Source organism: Corapipo altera, unplaced genomic scaffold (genome assembly GCF_003945725.1).
Source record: "Corapipo altera isolate COAL_440 unplaced genomic scaffold, ASM394572v1 0, whole genome shotgun sequence".
In the NCBI taxonomy this organism is placed as follows: domain Eukaryota; kingdom Metazoa; phylum Chordata; class Aves; order Passeriformes; family Pipridae; genus Corapipo; species Corapipo altera.
In genome coordinates this window covers 14,037,204-14,059,303 of record NW_020884872.1, presented here as the reverse complement: position 1 = coordinate 14,059,303, position 22,100 = coordinate 14,037,204, and the positions used below count along the sequence as shown (strand labels likewise).

The 22,100-nt window shown below is 41.9% G+C and overlaps 2 protein-coding genes and 2 long non-coding RNA genes across 6 annotated transcripts in view; 2 read left to right on the top strand and 2 right to left on the bottom strand.

Annotated features, from left to right (window-relative positions):
• Positions 1-32: 32 nt before the first annotated feature.
• Positions 33-3,275, bottom strand: KLHL34 (kelch like family member 34). Its single transcript, XM_027637486.1, has one exon. The coding sequence runs from the start codon at positions 2,428-2,430 to the stop codon at positions 643-645; it is 1,788 nt and encodes a 595-aa protein (XP_027493287.1). The 5' UTR covers positions 2,431-3,275; the 3' UTR covers positions 33-642.
• A 190-nt stretch (positions 3,276-3,465) lies between these two features.
• LOC113944425 lies at positions 3,466-9,584 on the top strand. 2 transcript variants are annotated; one of them, XR_003526677.1, is made up of 4 exons: positions 3,466-3,893; positions 7,474-9,009; positions 9,336-9,402; positions 9,539-9,584. It is a non-coding gene; the product is annotated as an uncharacterized LOC113944425 (long non-coding RNA). The 2 variants fall into 2 exon arrangements; XR_003526675.1 differs by lacking the exons at positions 9,336-9,402; positions 9,539-9,584 and having other exon boundaries at positions 7,474-9,075.
• Positions 9,585-13,755: 4,171 nt separating this feature from the next.
• Positions 13,756-19,548, top strand: LOC113944434. The gene is made up of 3 exons (XR_003526679.1): positions 13,756-13,971; positions 14,952-15,060; positions 19,411-19,548. It is a non-coding gene; the product is annotated as an uncharacterized LOC113944434 (long non-coding RNA).
• A 157-nt stretch (positions 19,549-19,705) lies between these two features.
• The window catches only part of SMPX (small muscle protein X-linked), a 41,161-nt gene continuing 38,766 nt past the window's right edge, over positions 19,706-22,100 (bottom strand). For both annotated transcript variants that reach the window (XM_027637499.1, XM_027637505.1), the window contains exon 5: positions 19,706-20,777. The gene's annotated coding sequence lies outside the window, so the exon portion shown is untranslated. The remainder of the gene's footprint in view (positions 20,778-22,100) is intronic.

Sequence of the window (22,100 nt, the reverse complement as noted above, 5' to 3'; positions counted from 1 at the left end):
ACAAAGGCCACTGAGAGAGAAATGGCTTCTATCAAACAAACACTGTTTTGACTTATGGCTGTAACTGAGTCCACATAGCAAAAAATCCGTGCTTTCTGTCTAGTAATTTCCTGCTGGTTAGCGAAGACATTCTTGCCTACTATGTAGCATATCAAATAATACCTTTTCCTTGGCTACTAATTCTTGTAGGCATCAATTTTCTAGTCTTTATACAGCTCGCTTTCATTTTGCTTAGCCATAGCATAAACACTCAATAGCACTTTACCAACTGGGAAAATTACCTCTGATTAAGAAAACAGAAAAGTTGGATTATACTTTTTAATATATTTAAAATATGACTTGCAACACCTACTAATTTCTATCTAGGTATTACTCTTCAAAAGTCAAGGATTATGATTCTCACTGATTGCCTCTAAATATGCTGCTTGCTACATCCCTGCTCAGTGAGATCAACTTCTGGCTCTATAAATCCTAGCAGTGTTTTCTGTGCTGGAGCCAGATTTTCTTGCCTGTTTCCACCAAGCATTTGGCTCATCCAAGCAGAAATTCCACTTTCTCCCATTCAGTGCCACTGCAGTTTTCTTCTCCAGGACCGCTCCGCTTGCTCATCTCCTGGGATGGATGTTCCTCAGTGTTATGAGTTCAGCAGTTGGGCAGCTTCTTGTGCTGGCTGTCACTGTCCCGCTCATCAGCCGTCTCAGAGAGCTGGAGCACGGCACACTGCAGCCCACACCAAGGCAGAGGGGCTTTGCAGATCTCCTCCCAGCCATCATTGTCAATGTCGTAGCCAACCACGTCTTGCGTGGAGACTTCCAGCGAGTTTTGCCATTTCTTTCCCCCAATAAGAAGAGCCGTTTCCTCTACCACTGCCAGGCCATAGGAAAAACGATCATAGACCAGTGGTCTTAACCGGGTCCATTGGTTTTGGTCAGGGTCGTACCTTTCTATTTCAGAGAATGGTTCATATAATCCTAAAAAGGTGAATATGGATTCCCTGATTGTTGCCATCTGATGCCCAAACCGAGCAATGCTCATTGGGGCTCGTTTCATCCACTGCCCTTCAAGTGAGCTCAGAGAATATACATCATTGCTTGTGCTGGCTGGGGCTGAGTACTTGCCCCCAGAGATGTATATAGTGTTCTTGCAAACAGCACTGGCATGGCCATGTATCTTGCATGGCAATTCCCTGGCCTTCGTCCACCTGTCCCTGCTGATATCATAGACTTCTACAGACAAATGCAGAGATCCATCTTCACCCCTTCCACCAATGGCAAAGATGTCCTTGCCTAAGACACAGCAAGAAAACTGGCATCTCTTTTCCAGCATGCCTGTGATTTGGGTCCATGTGTTAAATCTTGGATCATAACGATGGACTTTGTTTGTAACCAATAAGATCTTTTCAGTTTTAGCGTCACCCAGGGAACCACTTTCTATTTCCCCACCCAAGACATAGAGGAAGTTCCCCACCACGCACACACTGTGGTTCTGCACCCTGTCCTGCAGCTGTGTGAGAGTTCGCCACTTGTGATTGTAAACATCAAATGCCACCACGTCAGTGACAAGCCCCTCACTTGCTGTCCCTCCCCCCAACAGAATGATCCGAGTTTTCTGGTTCCTCAGCGCAGTGGACTTATCCTGCAGCACAGGCTGTTTGAATACAGATGTGTGATAATTTATTGCTTTAATGATCAAGCACTTAATACCTGCTGAGAGGGACACTTCTGACTGCGTGTAGGTTTTTCTCAGCTCTTCCACTGGGATGAGACCATATCTTATGTGCTCTAAAAGGCTGCTTGCGTGATCCAACCTGGATTTATCCTGCTTCAGCCACAGCAGCACAAGATTCAACAGGTGGCTTTCTTTCACCATGGGGAGATCTGGTGATTGAATCACTGCTAGTAAAGACTTGAAGTTCAGCTCGAGAAGTCCTGACAAATCCAAGTCCAGCAGCTTCCAGACATTATTGATGATGTATTTTTCTGTTGCTGCTAAGGCATCTGGCAGATAGAACTTTCTGGCCACATTGGCAGAGAAGCAGCAGTTTTCCAAGGCAAGATTTTTTATTAAGTACTGATTGCACAAACTGATAGCATCCGTCACTTGCAAGTAGCTTGCAGCTTCCAAAGTGTCCTCCAGGCTTTCAAAGGAAAGGGGCAGCAAGGATGTGTAAATGAAATCCAGGATGTGCTGGAGACCAGTAGGTGAGACAACTTGCAGATGAATGACACTGGCTTTAGACTCTTGGGTATAGCTTTTGAACATGGCTCGGAAGTAGTCGCTGGAGCATGCCAACAAGGACTTGTGTGCAGGGAACTCGTTTTCTTTCACTTTCAGCAAAATATCGCACAGAAATCCCTCCGATCTCAGGCTCTGGTACTGGGCAAGCACGGCAGTGCAGTGTGCTTTACAGTAGGACAAGAAGTAGCTCATGGTAGAAAATGCAATGCTTTCCCCTTGAGTTATTAGAGCTAAAATGCAATTAGATATTGAAGCAGCTGCCTTACTCAACAGCCATTGCTTGAATGCCCAGCAGACCTCCAGTTGTTAGAGAAAAGCCCAATCAAATAAAAAAACCCCAAAACCAAAAAAAAAACAAAACAAAAAACTCAGTCTCTTGCCTGGCATAGAGGGACAGTTAGTAGATTTGTAGTGAATTCAATGCATTCCTTTATAGAAAAAACAGCTGAATGTCATAACAGCTGTATGATGCTTACTGTTCTCGCCTCCACAACTTGTGCAAGGATGAAGAGTCCGTGGTTGTGCTGAGTACTTTCTTGGCTGGCCATCAGGTGACAGATGAGGGAGCTAGATGACAATCCCAATAAATGGCCCTTCGTGTCTGCTCAGCTGTGGCCCCCGACCCTTCTTGCTCCACAGGCAGATCAAATTGATCCTCTCCGGCTGTCAGCACGTGGCTCTGAGCAGACACAGATGAGAAGGGAGTGGTAGCTTTTCTCCTCTTGTTTGTGTTTCAAGCTCCAGCCAGTTTAGACCTCGTCACCCCTAGGACAGGAGCCCCCTTTTTGTTCTCTTTCCACAGTGTCTTGGGAAGCCTCAGCTGAAGATCAAATCAGTGCCCAGGGATTATTATGGCAGCATTTTCTAAGCCCATAAATCTCTCTCCGGCAGGCAATAAGACAACCAAAATACCGTGATTAGTCACTGGTTCGATTTGACATGCATTTCTGGGCTCTCTGCTTCACGTGACACCTCTATAACTCACAGCTACCAGAATAGCCACAGGCTCATTCCCTCATCCCCCTTGCCCAGGAGCCAACCCTGGGCAGGTCTGGGCGGGCGGACAGAGGAGCTTCCACTGACAGCCACAGCCAAGGCAGCTGACTTGGAATGACCTGGCTGGAAATCACAAGGGTAACACATTCGCACAAAGTGGTGACAAAAATAGATTGCCCCAGTTCAGCCATAATAAACCAAAATCTGTTTATAGAGGAGGCTTTGCATAATTGTGCTCTCAGTTAACAGCTGGGAACAAACCCGGAACCCCCAGGGATGGGCTGGAGCTGTCTCACTCAGCTTTCTCACTTTCAGTTTGTCCCAATTAGAAACACTTACACAGGGATTATCCCTGATTTTCACCTGGGTACTTCAGGGTCTAATTTCTACCAGGAATAGCAGCTCTGGGCAGACTACACATTCTGACCTCTTAAAGCTTGCTTTTATTTTTTCTTTTTTTCTTCTGCATAACTCTGGGTGCAGATGTTCAGGAATCTCCTCCTGACACCTTTCTTTCCAAATCAAACACCCTCAGGACTTGCAAACCTTGCCAGGGTTGATAAATGCCAGATAAGTTCTCTGCATCGTAAGCCAGCAGACCTGGGGGCAAAAGAAGATCCCACAGGACTGAAAAATACCACCGTTTGCTCAAGCCCAAGGTAAAGCCTTTTTACTGTATTTGCTTATATTTCTTTATGTGGTGTCATGAAATTTTGGCTTACCCCTGTAATCAAGGGGTGTTTCGGAGATGACTGGACCCTAATGTGGATCATGCATGCTGTATGACTGTTCTAGTGAGCTTGGACTGTCTTGCTAAGCAGACTGATACTTACACATGATCTGCTCTGTTTGTCAGGAAAGACTGCAAAAACATTGTTCTTCATTGCTGTATAGTTCTGAAAATTGATTTCCTGCTTGAATCCACTTTCTATAATGACATTATAGACCACAAATGGGGATTTTGTTAAAAGATCTTCCCCTTTGCTAGCAAAATGACATGTATGGGCAGTAGTGATGAAGGAGAAAAGGGATGCTTGTTTCTTTTTCCCAGTGTTTTTGCCTATGTCCAAGTTGGGATGATGCTAAGATATTTCAGATGTTAGCAAAGCTGTGCAAACAAGCTTATGTTTAATGCTTTCCTGTTTGGGAGGTAGAGACCAGAGACCAGGTACCTCTGTCACCCCTGAGCAGTTATATGTCCTCTGATGAGAGACCAGGCCTTAAATGCTCCCATTCCTAGAGATAATGCTTTCCCCATTTTAACCCCATAAGGTACCAGATTTCAATAACATGAGGTGCGGATAAACCTCTGCTGTTTTCAAACAGCAGGCAGCTGCTGTGCCATCGAAGTTTCCCTGGGAGCCTGGAGGTGAGGCAGGGGAGCACAGGGGCTGCACCCGCAGCACAGGTCTGAGTTTGAGGAGTGTTTCGGCAGTAGCTCTGGCTTATGCATCTCCTGGCATCACCTCCTCCTCACCAACAGACTTTATCTTCTATCAGCCCTACACTTGTGCTACCACGACTGCTCTGAGGTGGGAGGCTGGGAGGTGACACAACCAGGAAGTGATGCACAAAGAGGAATGAGGAAAATCCAAAAATAGAACAGCAGAGAGGTCTCTGTGGCCCAGGTCAGGCCCTTGGCCTCCCTCACTGTGTGACCTCCCAAGCAGATGTAGTGCCCCAACCCACAAAGCAGCAGAGGTGACCCACTGTCTGAGCAGTTGGCTGGGGACCCACCAAAGGGAGAGACCCTTGCCACAGGACACCCATCTGATGCACAGAAACCAGGCTGGTCTTCTGCTCTTGAGCCATGTCCAACAGCTCACCAGAGGTGCTAGAGCATGTATGCTGGTATTGCATAGTAGCTGGGACTGAGTACACGTATTTAAATCCTGCTTCCCCTAGATCCAGGTGTACCAGAAAGAGGTCAGAAGTATGGCTTGGCCAACTGAGGGTATTACCAGCAGCAGCCAGTATTAATTCCCCCACCAAGTGATGCACTCCCAGGCGATGTACCTTTTCCTCTCCCTCAGAAAGGCCAGGCCAGGCATTGATCAACCTTACACTGACTTTGCTGGCACTTGTGAGGTGTCAGTACAGCTCCAACGGCAAGCTCTGTCACTTCAGTGAGGCCAAACAATGCTCAATCTGAACGTCCCTTCCTGTCCACAGAGTGATGCTGTGTTAACCAAACCTGTGTTAACCAAACCTTGCTTTCCAAATGAATTCCATACATGGGCTGCCATTTATACAGGTCAGTTGCTGGTGCTGATTTCACCGAACTGATTTAATACCAATGCCGGATAAGCAGGTCCTATAATTGTATGCAGATTTGTTGTGCTATTCCCTCTCAGACCTGCTTCATCTTCATGGGAAGCAGGCTAATAGAAGCAATGAGAATAATGATCCTTATAAAGTTGTTTATTTGTCTGGAGATTTTTTTTTTCTTTGGCTTATAATTGAAATAAAGTCACATCCTTTCCAGTCCCCTGCTCTAGAGTGACAAAAAAAAAGATTATCATTATCAAAATGAGTTTTCTCCCTGCTCCATTTTTAGGCAGTTAGCCTTGTCTAACTAGGGAGCCTGCTCAGCCAAGACCCTCCTTTGTCAACAGACAAATTATCTTCAGGCAGCAGCTGAGCTCTTCAGCACCTTTGGAGGAATATTTAATGTCCATTAATAAGAGAGCAGACAGTGACTAAACAGCTAACTTATGGATCTCAGCAAGAGATCTAGCACGAGGTGGGATGCAGTCAAACTGTGTTCTTATTCTCCTCGGCTGCAATTTGGAAGATCAGAACTAATGTTTGACTCATTAGATGGTACTTAAAATTAGGAAAATATTAGTGTTTCAATGATGTTGATTTGTTGGGAATAGATAATATATTTTTAATCATGTGTATCATTTAGACTTTAGCTTTAGACTTCAGGCTTTCAGTATATTTTCTGTTCAAGTCATTGTTCCACTACACTAGGCGGTCTGCAATAAAAAAAATATTCAGAGGTGTGCTGTGGAAAATGTTGGCTTCCATGTTTGCAGTTATTTTTTCTTATACAAAGCTGAAAAATGGCCCAAATTGCAATGATGTGTTCAGTTTAATATTGCAAGTAGGCCATCAGTTAATAAACAATTCAGCTACTATTGTAAATTTCCCAACTATTTTTTTTAAGAGTAAAATTATAAAAGGAGTTGTGCAAGTAAAATTAGACTCATTAGTAATAAGTGGCTTACTGTAAAATATTCATTACAGAAATCCACAGCGGATGATTTCTAAGCTACATTTTGTTCCAAAAGAAATTAGTTGAGTCTGGAGGACAAGAGAATAAATGCTTAGGGTGCTCCATAATGTACCGCATGAACAAATATAGCAAAAGTGAGAAAAATGATGAATGTAATAGGGATGATGTAGCATACAGGTTTTCTAGAAACTACCAATCAGAAAGACCGTATTGATTTAAATTGTCTTGGAAAAATCTTTGGACTAGAGTCTGTTCTTCATCCTTGAATAATCATTCACAATAGTATTTGGGTCAGCCCATCTATTTAAAGCAAAGGATGTTTAGCTGAGGAAAGCAGTCCTCAAGAACAAAACAGTAAGAGGCAGGAATTTTCTTGCAGCTAAACGCAATATCTGGTGAGATCATGTCTGTTTATAAAAGCAAAAGCAAGTTAGCAGCTTGGATGAGGTGGTGGGGTTTCCGTTTTGGCAGGGAGAGGCTGGAGATGCATGTGGCTTTAAGCACTGTCTGAGTGGTGCCCACCAGGACACTCTGTCCCTGTGAGCTGAGGGAGCAGGAAATCAGCATGAGGCAGTGAACCCACCAACCTACCAGACAAGTCTGCAAACCCTCAGCACACTGTATCCATCCACGTGCCACCTCAGAGGAGTCTGTGTCTGGGGACACTGCTGGCAACAAGAGCTTTGTCTGAGTGCAAGCCTCCATCTGCCACTGGGTAGAAGAGAGGTTTAGCGCGAGCAGGAGTCAGAGCAGGGATCCCAGCCAAAGCCTGCTGCAAGACCACATCTGCTAAACCATGGCTGCATGGCAGTGGAAAAGAGGAATAAAGGAGGAAATACGATTGGCACACCTGGGTTGGGGGTGGCCATGTCCCAGTTGGGTTATTCTAGCACTAACTACACCTGTGCGAGAAAGCATCCTGTGTCAAACTGTGCAACATGAAATAACAGACTTCCAATCAGCCAGTGCCTCATTTGCTTCCTCTTCCTTTTTTTCAGGTTTCCTTTCATTTGCCTCCCATGAAGACAGATGTTACAGCTTCCATTGCCCTCTCAATGGATTAGACATGAGCTTCCCTGGTGAACAAAAAATGAGTTGGAAAAGTTTTTAACTTGAATTTCTGTTTCAGAGCAACGGCAGTGGGATGAGTCAGACACTGCAGCTGCAGGATAATGAAGGAGAATGTGTATTTTAATGAGCCCGTTTCAGAGCAGATGTACTAATGGCCTTCACAGCACTTCACAGCTGAGGATGGAAGGCTGCTTGGGGTTCACCTGCTCCTGTGATGGCCAGGTGGCACCAGAGATGCTCTACATTGAGCCCTGGCTTTCCCCTGCTGGGCAGCCAGCACTGCCTGCGCTGCTGGTGGGCAGAGAGGGACCTGCAGCCCCTACCCAGTAGTGCCTTCACTCTGCATCCAGCTGAGGGACACCCACAGCCACCTGTGGCTGCTGCCTTTGCTCAGAAAAGACACGTGCAGCCCTAACTGAAGTGGCTCTGCTCATGGGTCACTTCTGCATGCGTGGAAGCCCCCTGCTACAAAAGCAAGACTTCTGACCCCCATGCAACACTCCTACCTCCCAAAGACTTTGGGGCTGGTTAAACTGAATTTCCAAACTTTATTTGCTTAAGTACATGTAGTGGCAACAGCTGCAGCTTCAGGCTGTATGACCACTAATGGCAGGAGGGCTGGGCTTTCACTTCTGTCTGCAGTTGGATACACCCACCCACAGCAGCTCCCAGCTACATCCCCACTGCAGGTAACTTAGTCCACTCTGACATGTTTTCTGTGGTGATGCGTGCTTCCAGTACAAAACCAGTATAACTGGGATACACACCTCAGGTCTAAGAAAATTATAAGGAAATGGGGACTGGGTCCCCATGGTTCGATGGTCTTTTAATGCATTTCCTTGTAACTAGAATGAGGATTCGCTTTTATGGGGATAGAGAGGTAAGGAACAACAGGTGCTCTGGGACCACAGAGGAGAAAACACAAATTTTTCTCTGTTGGGACATGATATAGCTGCAGACTGATGAGATCTCTCTGAAATCGAGGTGCTTTACACGTAAGCTGGTTAGGATTCAGCTCTACCATCCTCTTCGATTCCGTAATTCACATTCAAGCAAATGCTCTCTAAGACATAGACTGTTGGTTAGCAAAGTAAAGGTTACAGTGTAATTAGCTGCTGTTAGCACTGTTACTCTTTGAGAGGATGACAGCCTGATGTCTGCACTCAGCTGATCACTAAAAGTGTTCCTAGAGTCTGTACACTATGTCATCGTCATTGTCATCATTGTTAGCAGCAGCAGCATGTTACCTAGTGACTTGGACTCGGTCCTGCAGTGATCTGTAACTCTCAGGCTTATCCTTGGGACTGAAAGGATTCCATCTGCACCTGCTGACCCTTCTTCATTTGCTCACAGGCTCTCAGGTTTGAGAGTGGGAGAGCACCCAGGGCCTAGCACTGAGTGAAGTGCAGCTGGGATGAGTTGGCATGTGCTTGAAGGATAAAGGATGGATAACAAAGCACCAGGTTTGTAGAGGGCATTTTTCTTTATGACTTCTGACTGAATAAAGCCATGCTGGAGAGCGTCAAAGGTATAGATGGGATGTGTTTTATTTACTGTTCTAATCTTCATGAATTACTGAATGATGCTTGACTAGCAAGCCTCACCAATCATTTGTCAGGCTGATCTCAGAACCAGACCATATGGCAGAAGGTACTCGTGGCCTTGCTCACCAAATAGGAAGAGAGACATCTCCCTGCACACCAGATATAGTCTTTAAATTCCACTCCTGAAAGAAATTTCTAGGGTAGTTACAGGAACTGGACTATATATGCCAGGTTTTCTTCTTCAGGCCAGTCTTAGCAGACCCTGGCTTCAGCCATCTCCCCTCTTTCCCTGGTGATCTGGATGCAAACTGGGTATGTATATAAGCAGTGGATAGCAGAGAGTCAAACCTCTTATCCCCAGGGCACTCTCCAAGAGCTAATGTACTCATTTTTATTCCCTTTTAGAGTTCTTATGCCAGCAATAATACAAATATTTATTTTTTCACAGAAGTGCAAAAGTCTGCCTGCCCAGAAAAAGTCATGCACCAAACAGCTTGAAAGATGTAGAGATACTGACTTCTGTATTCAGCAAGTTTATTTTGGTCTCATCTGTCTAAGATAAGGATTGACATAGGTGAGTCTTGAAGGAAGTGATTATGCCCTGAGCCCTGGCAGTGTGCACCTGGCATGACAGTGCAGCATCATTTTCCTGCTACCATAGCAGAGTTTTCAGGGGCCCTTTGGATTTTGCCTTAAGTGGAGAAGTCATTGCTCTATGTCAGCTCTTCTGTCACACCAAAGAAATTAAATTGTAGACAGGTGAAGAGAAAAGCAAGCAAAGAGGACAAGACAGACTTGAAACATGTGAAACCCTTTGGGAGGTAACATGAAGTGTGAAACGTCTAAGACCAAAACACCTTCCCAATACTGCAAGACTTACTTATCCATTGATCTTACAGGTGGCCCATCCCTCAAGGGCACTAGGTCTCAGCAGAACCATGGGACTTGTCTCACATTAGAAGTCAGCAGCCCTTGGATGCACCACTCCAGCCTTGCTGAGGTGCCAAGCAATGCAGCTGGGGCAAGAACACACCCTCCTGAGTAATGCAGGTCAGCCAGAAATGCCCGCTCAGGAGGACTGGCAAAACTGCTAATGCAGTAAAGAGACAGTGGCTATGGGGGTGAAGGTGGAGAGTATGCCTCAGCAGGATGCCACGCTTCTTCCAGAAAATCCTGAGTCTTCACAAACACAAAACTAGTACAGTTGCATCCTCCTCCTCCACTCAAGGAAGCAGTGCTGATACCAAGGAACCTCCTCTGATCACAACGGTGGTCATGTCAAAGAGAAGGATGCTAACGAGAGCTGAAGTTAAATGAGAGGCGTGGTTACAATGGTGTAAATTCGATATCCTACCATTGAAAGGGGTAGGAGATTAAAAATAATGATTTATGCTTCAAATTCTTTAAAATTACAAGTAATGACATTATTAATATTTTTTGAGGTCATGCAAAGACAGCAATACACTAGTTTAGGCCAAAGTTGACAATCTTGAGAGTGTGCAACCATTGCTTCCCACCTTTCACCCTGCTGAAATATGATCCAACAAGCAAGTTAACACAAAGAAATTTACTTAATTTGCACTGTGAAAATGACAACTCTGAACAGAGAAAACTTACTTTTAAAATGTAAGTAGGTTTATATTTGTAGAGCTGCAGATAATCACTCTGCCTACACCTTTAGCTCACAATAACATATGAATATGCCTATGGCCCTGGTTAAAAAAAAAAAAAGTCAAAATATTAGTTTCAAAACTAGACCCAAGGTACACTTCCAGCCCATCACTACACAGGGAGACACTATGCACTGCTAGTATAGCACTTTCATTACAGCAGCTAAGCCAAAGCTTTTAAAAAGATAGATTGTTTTAAGTAAATTCTCACATACTTCCCGACATCAGCACCCTAGCGTCATTTCTGGGGTTGGAAAATACTCCAGTTCAGGAGGTACGTTGAAGTAGCCATATTTTACACACAAGCCACACTAGCTTATGTGTAAAATAAAAAGCAGTCTGTGCAAACAAACTGCACACCCTGTTATTTGTACTACTCCTGACTATGGATAAGATGCTGTAAGTTGAAATTATAAAAAGAAAATGAAAGCAATCACCATATAAATAACCTGTCTGTTTTTCCCCAAGCAGGTTTATTTGCCCTTGACAATATAAAATAGCTGTTAGAAGTCTGACAGATCTTCTGCAGGAAGGTATATTTTGCAATTTTCTTCAAATGAGCTTTGTGATCTAATGAGTATTTTTCAGTTCAAAGTTTACAGAGTTATATGGAAATAGCGGCTGGTTTTGATTCCTTTGAAGCCAATAGGAATTTTGCCACTAACTCTGGAAGAAACAGAAATGGAACTTCCTTAGCATAGAGAAGCTTGGGGAGCTGTTTTACCTTAATTTTTCAGCCTTATATAACATCTTCCTCATCTAAAAGCAGGGTATATTCAGCTCCCAATGTTCCTGTTGTAATAAAGGTCATTTTAAAGATCAGACCCTTTACAACTGAGCCCCTTATCTGCTATAGAGGAGAGACTGGTGAGTTTCTATATGCAGCACATTATTTTTAATGTGCTAACTCTTGATGTGTATATATTACATCAGTGGTCTCTATGGGATGAGCAGGCCCTGCTGAGCAAGGATGGGGAAGGGCAGCAAAAATCTCTGCTAGGATGCTCCCATTCTACAGCTTTCACTGGTGCTTTAAGGAGCAGAGTCTTAAGACAGCAGTGCTACGTGGCTGCCCACACTGTCACTACTGCTGATTTCACTTGGGTTACTTCAGAAGTGTGATTATTTCCAACTGCCTCACCTTCTGGAAATGTTTAATTAAATGATAAAAAGGTAGAGTTTGGTCTTTTTTTTTTTCAGCTAGGCAGATAGGGCATTCTCCCAACCTTTCTCATATTTTCAGAAAAGAATTAATGGAGAAAATATGCAAGTCTTGAGTTTCTGAAATTGCAACATATGCCACAACCTCCAGAAAAGAAGTACTGCAGAGAACTTAAGTTCCTGTAGGCCATTCGTGTTTTTCCATATATTGAAATTCTCATCTACAAAGACAGACAAGAGAATAAATAGGCATAGCTAAGACATCAGGAGCAAAAGTGTTCAGGGTGTTTCCAAAGTCAAAAAGCACAGTTAGAGGGCAGGGTCCCTTCAGGCAGCTAAACAATCCTAATGGCCGTTGCTCCTCACGAGAACGTCCTTCCTGCTTACTAAAATGCAGTGGTTCTGTTATCAAGATGACACCAAACTGTCCGACATGGCTCAGGACAGTGCTGTGCACAATGGGCACTTTAGAAGCACTCAGAAAGTGCTGGAAACTGCAGTCCCATGAGGCCACTGCTGTCAATCACTGCAGTAAATAAATCTTTTTACTCTAATTGTTTGGGTTTCTCTTAGAAACAAATATTTACCAGCTTCTGATTTGCACAGTTTTCCAAAGGTTACAAGTGCCATCTGCAAGGGGAGCCAAGCTATTCAACTTTAAACTATTTAACCTTGGCTTCCTGTGCAAGCCTACAGTGCCATAAAAGCAGGTATCACTATCTGACTTATGTGTAAGGATGGAGGGGTAAAGTCCTTCTCCACTTGGCCCATTTCAGCATGTTATTTTTAAAAGCTTATGTGTTCAGTGATGAAAATAGATGCCTTCATTCTGCTTATCCTTTTGGAAGGGTTTGATGTGTTGGATGCTAATCACTTTCTTATTTAAAAGGTATAGATGGAGTTAAGAGAAGAGGATTTTCTTGTAATTGTTATTAGTGGTAAAAGTTTGTACTAAGAATAAAAAAGGTTCAGGTTTTCCAAAACTGCTTTAGTCCTTCAACATCCCCCACACAACTACACGTAGTAACCTGTAGCTACAGAAAAGCTTCAACTCAGCTACTAGTCTCAGTTTCCTAAGACTAATCAGACAATAAATGCTTTGTCATGATTTCTTATACCTACCTTTCACTTCATCATGACTGAAAATGCAAATCAGGAGAATTGTTGGGGAAGCTATAATCCAATTTTGTGCCTTGATTATTTTCATCCTCTTTTCATTTGAATGACATAATTTCTAGTTACACCAATCACCCGCATACTCATCTGTTTGAAGATGAGATTGTGAAGACAGTAAAATGTGTGCTGAGCTACACTTTCTGCCTGGTGCAGTGGTTTTGGGTTTGGCTTTTAAACTTTTAGTCATTTATCTTCTTCTTTTTTTCCCTTGTTTTGATTTTGGTCTGTTCTCCAGTGGAGAAGGTGAAGCTTCACATGACTGGGAACTACTAGTTCTTCTGACTGGGATCCTTTAGCTCTTGCTTGGGTTCAGCAAGAACCAGCTCACTTTATTTCAAGACTCATTATTTTTGTCATCTGACCTAGAAAAATCACAACAGACCAAGGTCCCCACTCAGAGCCCCTTTCATGTAGGTCAGTCATGTCCTGGGAAATATAGGGTTTGCTTTCTCACCTCTGGGATGGAAACTGATGGAGTTGGCCTAATTTTCTCATGTGATTGCTCTAGTGAGTGTCGTACGTTTCCTGAACAGGCATAAAGTGTAATATCAGAGATATATGCTACATTTATGAAGGCCAATAATAACAACTTTAAATTGAGAAAGAGTTTCTGACAGTAAAGATAACAAAAGGCTAGGATAGGTTGCCTAGGGAGATTATGAGGTTGCCATCACTTATGACATCATCTTTAAAGTGTGCTGTAAAGAGTATATTCCTTACAAATCTGCCTGGAATTAGGCTTAGAGGCAAGAAGATGAATTAGATGGTGTTTTGAATCTCTCTGAGGGCTGTACTCAAGGATCTTCTGCTCCTAATAAGTATTCAATCACAAAGTCTTCTGAACAAAGTCCTCAGGGCTTGGTGATTCACACAAGTGATTTTCTAAATGGAGGTGCTTTGCTGAAAAACGAAAGCCTTAAACAGGAAAAAGCTTGGGATGCATGGTAGTGTGTGATGCTTTGGAGCAGCCATAATTACTCTGATTGCAAAATTTACTAAGTATGTCAGTAATATGAAAATGTACAGGACTAAGGGCATGCAATGTGCCTGTCTTAAAGCACTGCCTCTCTTCACAGGAAGAGCCTTTGGAAGGTTATTGCCCAGCATCACTGGTGTTTAAAAAGCTGCCGTCCCAGGGATGTCATGACTTGAGCACTTCTGCTGAGATCAATCCATAAAGAATGCATTTTTTTACAACTGACTGGAGTAGTATGGAAATTAACTCTATCATTGCCGATGTCAGAGTTGTTTTTTTCTTTTTTTTTTCTCCTCTCCAGACATAAAGATAAATAAAATTGGTAGCTTTCTATCTGAGATTAAATTAGTAGAGAAGAAATAGTTCTCGTTCTGAATATTAGTAATCTGCATTTTTGAATGTCACTTTCCTTTGGTTGTTTTTCCTTGAAGAGATGGAGCAAGGTATGTAAAATATGAGTAAGCAAAAAAAATCAATAAACGAGACTCTAACAGCAGTCATATTCTTCTGTCTGATTCATCCTGTCCCATACCAAGCCAATAGAGGTGCAGGAGGGAGACCCCCTTGAGGAGTTGGAAGCCGCCCTTGGTAAAGGCTTGCCAGATGATGCAACACCAGTGTGACTGCTGGGACACAGTGAGCCAAATTCTGGGGGAATAATGCCTCCTCCACATTGATATACATCTGCATTTCCTGGAATAACCATGCCATTCTGCAATGCAAAGTCACCTCCTCAATGTGCTGGTTCACTTGCTGCTCAAGCAGGACAGAATTATTTCACAGCAGAAAACACAGTCACAATAAAGAAGTCCTCAGAGGGATGGGACAGTCTCAGATTTGTGGGGAAGGACTAGAAATCCTGGGCTTTTTCCCCATAGATGTGAGGAGCTCCCTGAAGGACAGCAGGGCAGGAAGCCTTGACTAAGCGGGCTGGATGGGGACAATCACAGGAGACACCAGGCTGTCAGAGCTTGGGCCCTGATGGAGGTAAGGGGAGGGAAGGAGAGACACCCCGTCCTCTCCCCCTGCCTGCCTGGCCTGACACTACCCCAGCAGGATGAGGTTTGAGAGGCTGTGGTCCCACCTGATGTCTTTCTGAATCAAGCTCCTCTAGAGGTCATGATCTGCTGGGGCTCTTTTCCGGGTGGAGGTTGGTGGTCCATGAGCTTTATACATGGTGCAAAACAGCACAGCTTCATCTGCATCTGCAGATGACTTGGCCACTGGGTTTTGGTCAGGAACGTGGCTGATTTCAGCTGCCTTGCTGGACATGTGGCATAGGCAGAGGATGTTCCTCTTCACCCAAGAGCTAGGGAAGAGCCCAGATGTCCTATTTGTATTAGGACTATATGAATTTGATGCCGAATGAATTTTCTCAACTATGTGGTGCCATCCAGTGTTATTTCCCCAATCTCTGCAAAGCTCTTACCCATTGCACTGCCCTACTTGATTGCTCTTATTTTGGTCAGTAGCATTTTATTGGAGAAACAGTCAAAGCAGAGAATTAAGAGGTGGCCTCATTTAGAGGTGATAGGGCCTGAGTCACTGGGATGCCATTCAGGCATGAGGACAGACTGTGAAGGCTTTCAGATCACATGTGCTCATGACATTTAGAAGAGGTGGGTGACCTCATAGGAGATTATCTGAGAGACCTAAACTGGCCATAGAAAATGGCATTGGAGGCCTTCATTTATCCTCACTAACCTTCGGCAATAAAAACAGAGGATGAGCACATGGATGTGCATGCAGGAAGTATGCAAAAAGTGCTAAGAACATTGTGAAAGCCAGATGGCTGGTAAGCCATACCCCAGCTCCAGTGACACATGGCTGTCATGGAAAGAGGGAGGAGGAGGACACTATGTGTTTCACAGGACAGGGGGTTTTATTTGCTTTTTTGTGTGAGTGCATTTGCTACCTGTCTGTGCAACAAGACATTTAAGGATTTGTGATCCTTTCCTAGTTTCTGTAGGAAAGCACAAATCTGGATATTCTCCTGACCCTCCTAATTCCGGGTACAACCACCAGACCAGGGCCAGACTTGTCAGCAACTGTGACAGCAACCAGCAACACTGTGAAGTAGAGTCCTATTTATTCAAACTCCACCGCTTCCTCCATCACGCATCCAGCATCTCCAAATCAGCACTTCAGCACACACCAGGACTGCTGGTGGGGAGCAAGGAGCAAGATGGTTTTCCTAAGTTCAGTAACAATGAGGATACAAAGGGCCTTAAGGTTTGTCCTTGAGTCTTTGGCCTTCTCTAAGCATTTGTCTGTCATGGTTCAGTCCATCATGTACCTTTCACCAGCCTGCTCGCATCAGGGCTTGGATTATCAGTTTCCTTTTAGAAGAGAGATCTGTTATGACCCATTATAACCCTGCAAATGATCAGCTAGGAAAGTGTTAAATGAAGATGAAGAACCACTGTATTAGATTAAGATTACTCTCAATAGAAACTATTGCAGTACCTGTAAAAAACATTTACTATGGATGCAGCATCTGTAAGAAAGACAAATCTAATTCCAGTTTCACTAAAAATACAGCAAAAGGTTAGATCACTTTTCACCGCATGACATCCAGACAGAATCAAATTTAATTAGTTACCAGACAAGATTTACCATCCTCCAGTGCTTATGAAACCCACAGTTGGTATCAGGGCCAGAACACTCTCACTTCGCTATTGCACTTGCAGTTAGTCACCAGTCTTCTGTAGGATGTCTTTGAAAACATTCACCTCATAGATTACTGCAAAGTAACATAGTGGGAAGCACAATATATGAATAGGTGTGCTTATTTTATTAGTGGCTTCAGACTGCTTCCAAAGACACAGGAAAAGTGAATTTTGCCAGGTTCAACTAATCTTATATCCAACCCTTAGTTATTTGTCTCTAGAAAACATTTTATCTTGGGACTGCAGTACTTTTTGAGGACTGAAGAGCTGGATTTAGAGGGAGTTTTCTTTCTAGTTATTCATGCACCAGTAGAACTAGGCAGCTCATATACCAAAATCAGGATTTTTTTTGCCAAGTGTATTATTTAATCTGCAAAAACTCAAATTAAATATGCACACATTAGAGAAACTGAAACTTAGTCACAAGGGCAAAAGAAAACTGTTTCAATATTTTGCCCTTGAAGCTAAAGAAAAGATACAACTCTTTTCCTTGGAAAGCCTTCTGTGAGTCTCTTCTCTCAACATCAATTTCTTATAATAAAAAACGGCCAGATATTCATTATGTCTTCTCATAAATAATTTATTGACTGCACGAAACAAGAGACAAATAAAAGGACCTTCTTTATCACCTTTGTGATTGCACTGAGCACGGTCCTGGTGAGATGTCATTGAACTCAATGAACTGTGCCTCCAGACTTTGATTTTGGGTATTCAGATGCATGGACACAGTTGCAGATGTTTTACTCACACAGTAAGTAAAGCAATACAGTAGGACCTCACTTTTACTTGCTTGGTTTTTTTTACTACTTGCTTTTATTTCTTGCTTACACCACCAGAGAAAAGGCAGAATTGCCAGTTTAGTTCTATAATTCAAGTTAATGCATAAATCCAAGCCTCCAGAGTTTTAAGGTGACACTATTTGTCTTAGAAATGCAGAAGCAATATAATCTTTTAATTGGAAGTGATTAAACCAGAGTAACCAATGGAAATGCATTCAAACTCACAGAAATTTGTAGGTACCAGTAATTTTTATTATACCTTTATCTTTACATCTGAGCTAAATGTGTTTGAATTATTTCTGTGTGGATGATCAGAAAAATCATTAAAGTGTGTTTTTGTTCATTGGCAAATAATTAAAAGTCTCTTCCCAAATGTTTTGGGATCTTGCTATCTCATCAGACTAAACCCTTTGCTGTGGGCACCACATGACAACTATTTCTGTTTTTCTAACAGAACATGTTGCCACCACACAATTGATCCCTTTCTCTTGATTAAAGAAATCTCTTTTTTGGCATTAGGACAAAAAGAACCCACAACTGTGTGTGCTATATGCACACACCTTATATGCACAGTGCTTGGTGACACAGGGACAGTACTGTCCCCTTGATTTACTGTCACATCAGCACCATATGGAGACCAGAGCACAGGGGTGATGGTGAAATCCAGCTTTATTTCATGGGTTCCCCATTAAGCAGGTTAGGGGTTATGGGGTGGAGGGGAGTTTCTCTCTCTCTGGTTCAGTTGTGATAACTATTTCTTTTGATACAACCATTCACCTGGCTCCACTGTCTGAGGGTGGTCATGTATCATCTCATTATTGAGGTGTTAGTATGTACTTGTCAGTGAGTTTGGCTCAAACTGATAAAAGTTGCCATGTAACCACACGAAATACACATGATTTTAGCATAATCTGATGTTATATGTTTCTGTGCTCATGCTTCATTGTAAGACCTCAATCCTTTCCTAAATGTGTACCAAAATCTAACATCTGGGGGACAGAATTTCCCATGCCAGAAGTAATATGCAGAGTTGCTTGGGCCATCTTTCGTTGGTCTGCGTATGCCCTACAGTCAGATCCTTTAATAAGGCTTAAATAAAAAATAACATCACTATCACATGATGGTTCAGACCAGTTGGAAACAATTTGCTGAGACACAGAGAGCCCTCATAGCCTCTATTTTTTTCTAGTACTTAATTTCTAATTTCTTGTTTTATTAAGGATTTCTTGTAGTCCTAATATCTAACTCAGGGTTCTTGCTGATCTCCACTCCCCATTAGCTGTCAGCTTCAAGAGAGTCTAAAATTATTTTATATTTTGAATTTTCATTTAAAATGAAGATGAAGTTCAGAAAAAATATTCTTTGTCTCTGCCTGGTCCCTCCCCACTATTAAAATGTTTCACTGGCCCCTGGTGGTACCTCTCCATTTGGGAACAAGAAGTTGAAACCTGGCAAAAGAACAACACTTCTCTATCAAGGATGGTTTTTTTTTCTTTCACTTACACATTCAGATGTGATGACTGGGATGTGGTCCCAGCTCTCCCCATCTCCTGGAATTTACACCATGAAGTTTCCTATCTATGAAAGGAGGGGGAAAATGAGGCTTTACCTTTCAGCTGTTCTCTGAAATGATAATTTTTAAAGTGACTAAAGAATAATAAAAGCTGAGGCCTTGACTCATGCTTTTGGATCAAGGGATTGTGTGTTTTGTCCTTTTTATCATTTCCATGCTGGCAGGACCAATGTAGTTCAATATCAGTGACTGATAATGCAGTGTTGGGGGAAGACGTTAGTTTTTGATTGAAAAATTAATTGAATAAATAATTGAATGAATCTTATTGGTATATAAATTCCATCTCTTTACGCTTCCATTTCAACCTGTCTTCCAGGGATGTTCACCTCCAAGGAAAGGAGGTGATTTCCTCTAAGGGAAATCAACCATGAGCACATAATGATGAAGTAGGAGAGTAACCAGTGTTGGTATTGCGTATTCAAAGTAAAAAATACAAGAATGTCCTTTTAATTGAGCTGCAATGAGTAGAGCTCCTCTCTAATTTCCTGTACAAAAGATTGAAAATATGTGAAAACTTAAAATTCAAAAATATTATCTGTTTGCTTTTGTGTTACTGATGAGGCAAAAAAATTTAAATTGATGCCATAAGTAATATTCACCTTGAAATCTGGTTTCTAACCAGAATGATTATCTTTATTTTATTTGAATAAACAAGAGCCAGGCAGAGAGTTTCAGAGCATGTAGAATAGTTTCAATCAACATTAGAAGAATATTATTAAAAAACAACTCCTTATATCCCTTTGCAGTAAATAACATGAGAGACCAAGGAGACACAGTGTATTAAATTTCTCTAACAATAAGATCTTATTTTCAAAAATAGCATATGCATTGAACAGTCTTTTTTTGTTTACAGTTCATATAAAACAAGAGTCAAGGATTAATTATTCTATGTAAGAATTGCTGTGATAACACATGAATTTTGCCCAGCATCCATATTCCAGTGTCCTCTTTGTATTTGGGCTTTTCAAGATAATGATCCTTCAACCTATATTCATGAGCATATTCCATCAAAGCTAGATGACTTGTTTATTTGAATAAACAAGTTTTCTCTCAGATAACTCCATCTTGTATTTTCATTGTATAAAGCAAAGGTGATGCGTAAGTATCAGAACATCAGTGCATTTTAGATTCTCAAGAAAAAGAAACACTTTGGCTCTACAACAAAAGAAGAATTTTGCTAAACTCACCAGAAAGACCATCCCTTTTAATATTTTCATTTCCTTTATTACACATGATACATGATTCCTCTTCTATAACCAGGAGTACACAACAGGAAATGAGATTCATTCATTCTACATTTTGTCAAATAATTTTAAAACTCCGTTCACACTGACATTTTTCAAAAAGAAAGAAACCAAATTAATTACAAATAGTATTATATTTTTAGAAAGTATTTATTCTACTTTTGCTCCAACTTCAAGTTACACTATTCCCTGTTCTCAGGTCAAAATCATTCCTGTACATATACACATTCATTGCCAGTTGCTGTGGTCTGTTTTATTTCAGCAGTACTTTCCTATGTTAAACAAAATGGACAACAAGAAAGTGTTGATATAAATGTACAAAGAAGATGCTTCCTATGTGATACTGAACAGTTAGGAAGTTCATAGTCTTCATACAAATATATAAAAAATTTCAAATTATCTCCATTCCTTGGAATCCATTCGATTTCACTTGTCAGACCTGTGTGACAAACACAAAACCAGAAATTAATCATTATCCAAGCACTCACGTGTATTTTAAGACCACGCAGAAAAGCACCTGTAAGTTGTGAAGGGGAGTACACTCCCCACACCTGCAATTTTGCTCTCGCTGACTGTACTTGTTTACAACCAAGCTCAGGAAATACAAATCTTTGTGATCCAATAGATTTTTCCACCTACTCTCCAAATCTGATGGAACTTCATGGCTCTGTTAAGAGCTTAGACCTTTAAAGCATCAATTTATAAAAATCAAAATTTTACCTGTAAATTCTCTTCACTGATAAGCATATATGTATATTGGGGGGGGGTTAACTGCTTTGGTTATCCTCTTCTCTTGCCTTCTCTTTCTACCCATTAGAGTCCTTATCGGTAAGTAAGCCTCAGTCTTTGTCTACTGTCCAAACTGAACAGTCTTGGGGATTTTCAGTCTCTCTTCTTTTGGTAGTTTATATGTTCCTGTAACTACTTTTGTCACAGCTCCACTCCTCCCCTATTTCTACTTTAATTCTCATGACCGAACTGCACTGACGACAGTATTCTAGACATAGTAGCAAAGTATTTTCTGTGTCATTTGCATAAATCCCACTAGAGTTAATGTATTTATTTATATAAAGCAAAGTTGATGGCAGGGTGGGGGGAGTGCTTAGCTGCTGTCTGGGGAATGATCAGCAATCTCCTTTGACCTATCTACAGTGACTCTTTCCTGCATAGTCACAGCTAATTTGAAGCCAAGCATAGGGCCTATTTCTGTTCTCTTTGAAGTTAAGAGATACCAGTGGTTGCTGTTGATATTGGTGGTTCCAGACAGTGCAATATTGAGTAAAATAGGTTTTGCAATTAACTTTCAAAAGGTCAGCATATATGTTTAATCAGCTAAGATGTAAGTATTTGAGGTGGAGGTATATCTCTATTTTTGGTAAATTTTATTGAACTCATGAACTTTTAACATATGCTTAGAAAATAGAGAAAAAGTCACAGGACAGAGAAAAAAAAGACAAAATTCTGTATCTCGTGATGTGTTACATAAAGTGAGTTTTTGTTGTGCTCCTGAATATGTGAATATCTGAACAAATACTGGAGGGACATTCAGAAGGCTGAGATTTCTTAGTTTTCAGAAGAAACACTTCCTTGGAGAAGAGAGGTACTATTAAGAGAAACCTTGCATTACTTACACTGACTGCTTGAATGTGTTGTCAACTTTTGAATAAAGAAGTCAAAAGTTAATTAACTTGTCCTGAAAAAAAGTGAAGGGGTGTCATTTTCTACAGTGAAGAGGTCATAAAACCACATGTAGAGCTACTAG